Source organism: Xenopus laevis, chromosome 3L (genome assembly GCF_017654675.1).
Source record: "Xenopus laevis strain J_2021 chromosome 3L, Xenopus_laevis_v10.1, whole genome shotgun sequence".
NCBI lineage: Eukaryota > Metazoa > Chordata > Amphibia > Anura > Pipidae > Xenopus > Xenopus laevis.
Genome location: NC_054375.1, coordinates 160,640,606 through 160,650,770, shown reverse-complemented (window position 1 = coordinate 160,650,770; position 10,165 = coordinate 160,640,606). Strand labels below are relative to the sequence as shown.

The following is a 10,165-nucleotide window of genomic DNA, read 5'->3' as shown; positions in this document are numbered from 1 at the left end:
CTACTGAAGGTCAAATTGCCCTTTAAGATGTGAGTCTTCATTCCCCCAAGAGACCTGCTTATCTTATTACATAGTTACATAGTTAAATTGGGTTGAAAAAAGACAAAGCCCATCAAGTCCAACCTCTCCAAATGAAAACCCAGCCCCATACACACCCCCTCCCTACTGTCACATAAATGATATATACCCGTATCTATACTAACTATAGAGTTTAGTATCACAATAGCCTTTGATATTATGTCTGTCCAAAAAATCATCCAAGCCATTCTTAAAGGCATTAACTGAATCAGCATCACAACATCACCCGGCAGTGCATATCAAATTCTTTAGCAAAGTCTAAGTAAATCACATCCACTGCCATCCCAGAATCAAGGTCTCTATTTACATTATTAGTTTCAATTGTATCTCAGTGCAGGTGCTGAGTATTCTGGGCTCCCTCCCAAAAGTGTTTTATTCAATTAAGTTTTCAGAAATACTGTATCTTTTTCTGTCATCAGTGCAGGAGATCAAAGAGAAACTCAGGACAGCGGGCAGAACTGTCAAAATCGGGACTGTCCTGTGAAAAATGGGACAACTGGCAAGTGTGTTTCAAAGTCAAAGTAAACTTTATTGTCATGTCAGCAGTATACGAATACACAGAGTTACCCTCCAACCGAATATTTCCCAGTGGTGTGTGAAATTCTGATAGTTATGGTTATAATAAAGTATAATAAACTGGTGGAAAAAAATAAGCAAAACCAAAAATATTGCATTAATATTGTTTGGAAAAAGTTGGAGTTTACGAGTAATGAATGACTAGTTAAAAAGCCGCCTGCTGGGTTATGTTTAGAGGCTTATGTTTTCTCTTTTACTGTTCAGATGTAGGGATGGGCGAATGTGACCCGTTCTTCCATCTATAGGCGTCATTTCTGAGAAACTTGGCAAAAAAATTCTCTAAATCCCTATTCAGATGATAAGTCTATTTCAATTGTGCATTGACCTACTCTTCTACCAAATAGTTCCTGGTGTCATGCAGTTATATTAGATATGGTTATGTAGAATAGGTCCATCCTTCCATGTCCATGAAGGGTGAAAGCTGGATTTAACCCTGTAAATTTTGATAAAAGCGATATGTGGGAGAGTGTATATAATCAGAATGACTATTAAGACTTTAAAAAAAACAAATATTCATTTGTCAATGATAAATGAAACATTTGATATAACTATGGTTTTATATTGAACCACACTGAGAATTTTTGGTGAAGCAAAACAAATCATTTTGGTAATTTATTTAAATGTTGATCCGGAACATATGTTTTTTGGCTTCAACATCTGATTATGTTCCGAATTTTCAAATGAACTTACAATTTGCCCCAGGGGCTCATACAAAGAAATGAATTCAGCTTGAATTACAAACCTTGTACTTTACTTATTTTCTGCACAGGCATAAGGGGATTTACATTTCAGTAAGATTTTGTTTTTTCCATTAAGTTCTAGTTTCAGTTTCATTTGGGCTATTTAGACCAACTTGGTTGACAACCAGCGAGTATACTAGAGCATAGGTTACATTTGACTCTAAGTGTGGTGCAGTGCAACTACAACTCCCACAGACTACTGTACATAAAATGATAAAAGAAGAGGGCGCCAGGAAGTTCTTGCAAATCAAACAGAACAAAATATTTTATTTGTCAGAGACAAATGATCCACTGGGTTACTTACAGTGCATACAGACTGTGCAGAATAGATATGCACAAGGCTAGGACAGTGTATCAGAGACAGCTGAATGTGAATCCCCTGAGAATGTAGTTATGAATGTAGTCTTTCTATCCTCCATCATTATCTTACTCTGCTAGAGAGTCTAAAACAAATATATTCCTGACACTCACTAGCCACATTCACGGGGTCCCTGATCCCTGACTTCCACACTAGAGGTTCTGGTCCCTCCAGGGCAAACTGGCTTTACTGGGCCTTGTTGTACCCAGACTCCCTGGAAACATCCAGCTGGATCAGCAACCAGAAGCCAAAGAGGAAGCTCCACCCCTTCTCACTCACTATACCAAAGTGTGACAGGAAGTGGTCACAGCACCTCTTGGCCAATAACTGGAATATGTATATTACAACTAACTACATGGGCATCTACCCAACAACTAGGGAAGTGTAGGTATTTAAAGCCACAGGGGCACATTAACCCTATGGGTCCCTACAGTACTTTAAAATAAAACTATGCTTTTTTTAATATTTTTATTACATATTCTTTAAGACACAGTGAAATTCTGAATCCAACATCCCCATAGAATCAAACTGATGAGAATCATCCTAAAGATTTTAAAAATGTGTCTATTGTACCTCCTCCGTCTATTTAACTACAATAATAACTAAATCGCCCACAATTTTAATTTTAATTTCTGCAGGATGTATTGGGGAAAACAAGAAATATGTACGCCATGATTCATGAAGACGGTGTTAATCTAACAATATTGACGTTGAATCTAAAAAAAATAAAAATATCAAAAATTTTAATTCAGGACCACTTTAAGCAAGAGAAAAGCAGGCTTATAATGGAACAAAATACTATGACAACAACATAATTTTCTTTTGAATATACTCAATCATCAAACTAAGCAATCATTCTTACCCCAGTCTTCTAATTGTCCAGATTATCCATCAACATCTGTCGCTGTAAATTCTTGAAAAATACATAGAGTTCTTCTCTTTACAAAAAAGTAAATTTTGCTCAGAATTTATTATTTTTTCAAAATAAAATCATTATAGAATAAGATACCAGCAAGGTAGCTGACTAGTAACTAGTTGCACTAGTACACAGCATTCTCATTGTGGAATTTACTTGCTTCATTACTAAAGTGGTTTGCTTGTAAAATAGTCATTGATGTAATATGATCAATGATTTACCAAAACCCCAACTCTCAAAAATTTCAAGACAGATGGATGAAGACTGTAAAAACCATGTCAACTCCTTAGGAAGAAGAAGTGTACCTTAAATTTAAAGCACATCCATGGCAATGCATTCTTCAGATCCTTACTCAAATGTCTATTCAACTCTTGTATTCTCTGAACTAGAAGTCTGAACCTTGACACAATCTCTGTATCTCACAGATCACCCAGAACAGAAAAAATTATTTCCCTGGCCATCCCCCGTCAGCATTAACTGACGGGTATCCCCTCCCACTGACAGATGTGTCCCCTAGCAGAGTTTAAAGCCCCACCTACCTACTTCCTCCCTGTCTTCTTTTTCTCTCTGCGGTGTCCTCTGCAGGAGGTATATTTTTTCTTTTGTGGCTCACCCGGTCCTTTTTAGGGCTGGAATCCAGGCGCAGTTGGCCTCTCTCCGCCTGAAGCTCCAGGTTAGCGTTCGCCTTAGCGCATTCGCTCTGGGGATCCCTCTTAGCGGCCGGGGATTGCAGGTCTGTTGACTCTAACTCTCTTGGCGTTTGTTTGCCGGCGCGTACGCGCGTGCGCGCTCGTTTTTCGTGGGTGCGCGTTTTTCGCGCGTGCGCGTTACTTCTGACGCCCGCGCCGGCGTCATCACGCTGCGCCTTTTGGCGCCAGTTCTTAACCGTTTTTCGGCATCCTTGCCTTTGGCCTGGTAGTTTTTACTGTGCTTAGGCTCCTTAGGATTGCCGGCTGCCGAGAATTGTGCCGCCCCTCAGGTTATGGTGAGTCACTTTCAGGTAAGTGTTTACTTCGAAAAGAGGCATTATCTGTACTGAAAGTAAATTGTTTCTTACAGATGGAAGATTCATCTGGGAAAAAGAGGTTGGCTTCTGGATCTGAATCTGATGTTGTGATAGTCTGCAGAGCTTGCAAGAATCCCGCTGTTAAGGGGAAGAGGCTCTGCAAACAATGCATCCTCGAGTTGCTTGACAAGGACTTTGGTCAATCTGCTCCAGCTAGCAAAAAAGCAAGATCCGTAGAGCTGGATAGTCAAGCTTCCCCTTCGGGGGCTGAGTCTGCCTTATCTGATCCGTCTCCAGCGGATATCTTGTCATGGATTTCTCAAGCTGTGTCACAGGGCATTAAGGAAGCAACGGTGAATCCAGGCCCTTCAAATCCTAGACAACAAGTACCGTATGAAGAGTCAGAGGAAGAGGAAGATACGGAGGATGAATCCGATCCCTCTTTTGATGTCAAATTAATTCCAGCCTTGATCAGGGCTGTGAGGCATTCCCTTACTCTGCAGGATGAGGAGCAGACATCCACGCCCATTTTTGTCTCCAAAAAGGTGAGACAAACTTTTCCTATGCATAAGGAAGTTGAGGAGTTAGTATCAGCCGAGTGGCAGAAGGGACCAAGAAGAGTTCCGGTCGAACCTAGATTGGAGAAGTTCTGTCCCTTTCCTGCTGGAGTCTCCAAGGTTTGGGACTCTCCCCCTACAGTAGATGCTCCTGTAGCACGTCTTTCTAAGAAGACGGCATTACCAATTGATGATCTCTCAGCACTTAAACATCCTATGGAGAAGAGGATGGAGACAGAGTTGAGGAAAACCTATTTGGTTGCTGGGGCAATGTTGAGGCCTTCAGTCTCGCTAATTTCAGTAATCAAGGCCATGTCTCTTTGGACAGAGTCAGTGGCTGTTGATACCAATGAGGAGACTTTAAGCGAGCAGTCTTTGCAGGTTCTGGAAGACATCAAGATGGCATGCAATTTTTGTCTCGAGGCTGCTGTGGATTTAACCAGATTGGCGGCTAGAAGTATGACTTTTTCGATCGCAGCCCGTAGAGCCTTGTGGCTTAAAGCTTGGTTTGCGGATACTGCCTCTAAGAATGTTCTATGTAAACTTCCTTTTGAGGGGCAGATGCTCTTTGGAAAGGCGTTAGAGGAGATCATTAATAAGTCTTCAGGAGGGAAGAGCACTTTTCTCCCTCAAACTCCCAGACGTTTTAGGAACCCTCCTAGACGTCAGGATCGTTTCATGCCTAGACGTAGGGATGACTCAAGATTTTACAGACCAGGCAAGGAGTTTTTTCTTGCCAACACTTGGAGGACTGGGCAGTCCAATGTGTTCAAGGGGTTCAGACCCAAGGAAGCTAGATCCCCCAAAAGGCAAGCCAAGCAACAATGATATGAGGCCTGTCCAGATTCCTGTGGGAGCAAGATTATTAAAATTTGCAGGGGTCTGGGCAAAGGAGACGAAGGATGTTTGGGTAAAAGCTATTGCGACCCGAGGTTATATGATAGAGTTTCTTTGGAAACCCAGATACAATCATTTCATCCAGACTCCGGTCCCTCGGGAGGAAGACAAGAAGGTTTTTTTAAAGGAGTATATCCAGAAACTAATTCTGAAACAAGCAGTGATTCCAGTGCCCAATTCTCAACAGCGAAAAGGCTTTTATTCTCCCCTGTTCCTGGTCCAGAAAAAGTCAGGCGATATGAGACCAATCCTGGATCTCAGGAAACTAAACAAGTGCGTGAGGGTTCGCTCCTTCAAGATGGAGTCCATCTTAACCATCAAGAGGGCAGTAAGTCCTGGAGACTGGCTCATCTCAATCGATCTAAGAGACGCATATCTGCATGTGCCCGTCGCGGTAGAACATCAGTGTTTCCTCAGATTCTTTTTCCTAGGGCAGCATCTACAATTCACCTGCCTTCCGTTTGGCCTTTCCACGTCACCCAGAACATTCTCAAAGGTCTTAATAGTTGTCATTGCGAGGTTAAGGAAACAAAACATAGAGGTTTATCACTATTTGGACGACCTGTTAGTTGTATCCAGAAATCCAGAGATCCTAGAAAGACATCGAGACACAGTGATGTCGGAGCTACAGAGGTTCGGATGGTTGTTAAATCTGGAAAAGAGCCAACTTGTACCAACTCAGAGATTAGTCTATCTGGAGCTCAGATAGATACATGTCTAGGGATGATTTCCTTGTCTCAGGAGAGGATCTTCAAGATAAAGCAAATGATGACAACGGTGGTGTTTTTACACTGTCTTCCAGCAAGACAATTTATGCAGGTTTTAAGCAGTTTGACTTCAACAATTGGAGTAGTTCTTTGGGCCAGATGGAATATGAGGAAGATTCAAAGGCTATTTCTGATGCAGTGGGATCGACACAGGAAAGATTGGAACCAAATGATTTACTTTTCAGTGGAGGCAAGGAATCAGATGTTATGGTGGCTGAATGCCTCAAATCTTCGGAAAGGATTCCCTCTGCTAGATCAAAGGCCATTAAACATCTACACAGACGCTTCGGGCTCCGGTTGGGGAGCACATTGCCAGCAGTGGTCAGTCCAAGGTCGTTGGGAGAAAGATCTATCTCATCTGCAGTCCAACATCCTGGAATTAAGGGCAGTCTGGAAAGCTCTACAGGCTTTCGAACCTCTACTTTGGGCAGAGGAGGTCTGCATAAGATCGGACAACGTCTCAGCAGTGGCTTATATCAGGGGTCAGGGAGGCACCAGGAGCAGGGCAATGATGAAAGAATTGAATCCCATTATGGAATTTGCCCAGTCATGTCTCTTGGGGATAACGGCAGTTCATATTCCTGGGAATCTGAATTGGAAGGCGGACTGGTTGAGCCGCAAGCAAGTAGATCCTGGAGAATGGAGCCTCAACAGCCAGGTTTTTCGGAAGATATTGGGAAGATGGGGGAGACCCGATCTGGATCTCATGGCATCTGTGAACAATCACAAACTTCCAATCTTCTTCTCCAGAGTTCCATGCAGGGAAGCGTGGGCGACGGATGCATTTGCACAGTTGGAACAACCTTTGGGCTTACGTATTTCCCCCATTCGCAATGATCTTCAAGGTTTTGAAGAAGATTTTGAGGTCCCGGATCGAAGTTGTCGCAGTCCTACCAGATTGGCCGAGAAGGCCTTGGTATCCGTTGTTAAGGAGGTTGGCTGTGGACAAACCAATGAGACTCCCTTACAAACCAGACCTTCTGTTCCAGGGTCATTTTCTTCATCCTGCTCCTCAACAACTAAAGCTAGCGGCATGGAGACTCAGCTCAACAGGCTGAGGGAAGAGGGCTGTTCGGAATCCCTTATAAATACTTTGTCAAAATCTCGGAAGAATAGCACTTCTTTAAAATACGATAGGATTTGGAGTGTTTTTTCTTCTTGGGCTACGAAGGAAGGATTCAATCCTGAAAACCCAGAGGTGATTCAAGTGTTGGAGTTCCTTCAGTTGGGTTTGGATAAGGGCCTCAGCACTAGTACCCTTAGAGTACAGGTATCTGCACTTTCAGCAATTTTGGGAATTCAGTTTGCCAGCAATCCTTTGATAGTTCGCTTTTTCAAGGCTGCAGTAAGAATTAGACCACCAGTTAAGGAGCTTGCTCCCTCTTGGGATTTGCCGCTTGTGCTGGAAGCTTTTTCAATATCTCCTTTCATTCCTGAAGAGAACATATCCATGTGGGATTTAACTCTGAAGTCAGTATTTTTGGTGGCTATAGCTTCAGGTCGAAGGGTCTCCGAACTACAAGCTCTGATGGCTAACCCTCCTTACACAGTTTTCAGTGATCAGGGAGTGACACTCAGACCAAGTTTATCATTTCTGCCGAAGGTGGTGTCTGAATTTCACCTAAATGAACCGATATGTCTTCCAGCCATTGACAAAAATTCAGATCAGGAGAGAGATATTCCTGAAGTTCTGGATGTAAAGAGGTGTTTGGAGAGGTATCTGATCTCTACAAGACCCTTTAGGAAGTCTGAAAGCCTGTTCATTATCCCTTGTGGAGCTAACAAGGGTCAAGCGGCTTCGATTTCCACGATTCGTAGATGGATCATTACTATGATCAAGAAGGCTTACTCGCTAAAAGGGCAAGAAGTACCTGAGGGGGTCAGGCCCCATTCAACCAGAGGTATGGCGACGACTTGGGCGGCAGAAGCAGGAGCACCTACAGATGCCATTTGCAGGGCAGCTACCTGGGCTAGTCCTAATACTTTTGCTAAACATTATCGTTTAGATGTCAGGCTAACCAAAAGAGCTGATTTTGGTCGTAAAGTTATTCAAGCAGTACTGAATTCTAAGTAAACTGTTTGATTCTCCCACCCCTTGTTTCATTGCTTGGGTATTACCCGTCAGTTAATGCTGACGGGGGATGGCCAGGGAAAGGAGGAATTCTATCATACTTACCGTGATTCCCCTTTCCTGGCCATCCCCCTAGTCAGCATTCCCTCCCGAATCTTAGAGCTTTTTACAGAGACAGGGAGGAAGTAGGTAGGTGGGGCTTTAAACTCTGCTAGGGGACACATCTGTCAGTGGGAGGGGATACCCGTCAGTTAAATGCTGACTAGGGGGATGGCCAGGAAAGGGGAATCACGGTAAGTATGATAGAATTCCTCCTTTCTTGATTGAGCAGAATAATTTTTCATGCTTCTTTCATTTTGCAAAAGTCTACAATGCTTTAGGAATTTATAACGTCGCTTTAAATGTAACATTTGTTTTTCTTTATTCAATTTGTAAAGCAAGAAAAATGATACAAGACTTTCAGAAATGAAAAACCATGGCCAATTGCATTTATTTTTGCTATTTACACTTGTAGTTTGTAATGTCTTAAATACATATATGTAGTTTATTTTCTAAAAGTTTTTTCAAGGCATCTTTCATAATTTTATTTCTCAAGCTGTAAATAACTGGGTTAACCAAAGGAATCACCACAGTGTACATCAGAGAGAGAATTTTGCTGATTGCCAATGACTGGTTTCTGGGGGGGACCACATAAATTGCAACTGTAGTTCCAAAAAATAAGACAACTACAGCCAAGTGGGAGCTGCAGGTGGAGAAGGCTTTTTGTCTCCCGGTATTGGACACTATCTTTAGGATTGCATGGGCAATACACATATATGATACAAAGATTAGTATAAAGGGACAAAATACTAAAGGGACAGTGTTGAGTATTATATCTATTTGCACAAATAAAGTGTCTGAGCAGGAAAGTTCTACAAGAGGGATTAAATCACAAAAGAAATGATTAATTGCATTATTTTTGCACAACTTTAGTGTAGTTACCATATGCACAATAATCAACATAATGCCAAAGCCAAGGAGCCATGATATAAGAATGAATTTAACACAAACCCTGTGGGACATTATAGAAGAGTAACGCAGTGGGATACAGATGGCCACATATCTGTCATAGGACATTACTGCTAGAAGCAAACACTCAAAAGATTCTGAACCACCAAAAAAATACAATTGTGTTATACAGTCAAGAAAAGAAATTGTTGTTCCTTCATTTTTTACAGTTTGGAGCAGGGTGGGTATGATATTTGTAGATCCCACTAGATCAGACAGGGACAACTGCTGGAGAAAGAAGTACATGGGGGACTGGAGGTTCTGGCTGGAGGACACCAACACTATGATGAGGATGTTCTCCCAAACTGTCATAATGTAAATCAGAAGGAACAGAGAGAACAGGGGAATCTTGAAGTTGTGGAGATTCTGAAATCCCAAGAGAACAATCTCACTGACTGACGTACAATTTTTTGGATACATCGCCTACATGAAAAAATATATTATTTTCAGAGACGATCTATAGGAATCCCAAGAATCAGAAGAATCTCTATGTTGATATTACTTGTATTGTTTAGAAATATACTATTGGTTTTTCTTATTATGTCATTGCTGTATGTTCTTGTTTATTCTGTATCACACTATTTAATGTAGTTTGGATCAGTTTAGTAGGCCGTGCACTACTGTGAGTTATTTGCAGGGTTAGATCCTCATGTATGTGCTCTAGATTAATAAAGCAGTAACGGCTACTTACTTATTCAGATTTTAGGTTTAAGACCTCTGTCAGTGCAGAACACATATATATGAGAACTTAGTTATAAAAGTAGTTTTCCTATACATAAGAGCTATCAAAGACAATAAAATTTCACCCTAAATGGTCTTCAGAATGGGGACCCCCATATGGACCAGCACTTATGTTTTTGCAACTAATGATAATCTAACCCTTTCATTTGTGGGTCAAATTACACTCTTAACTCTTATTAACTTATTAACAGAAAATACATTAAATACAGTACAAGAACCAAACTGAAATATCTTATTTACTTCTGATGAGAATGAGACAGCAATGGCAAGTATAAAATATTATAAATATTATAAATATTATAAATTATCCCCACCGCCTTTAATAAACCTCCAAAAGTATTTGAGCCCTACATTTGGCAATTCTTCAGTCTGGTGGCAGGTCAACAGTGCTGAAATCTTCCCACTGGGATT

General features: G+C 41.5%; 1 protein-coding gene across 1 annotated transcript; it reads right to left on the bottom strand.

Annotated features, from left to right (window-relative positions):
* Nucleotides 1-8,491: 8,491 nt before the first annotated feature.
* Nucleotides 8,492-9,433, bottom strand: LOC108710551 (olfactory receptor 11L1). The gene has a single exon (XM_018251678.1). The coding sequence runs from the start codon at nt 9,431-9,433 to the stop codon at nt 8,492-8,494; it is 942 nt and encodes a 313-aa protein (XP_018107167.1).
* Nucleotides 9,434-10,165: the final 732 nt, after the last annotated feature.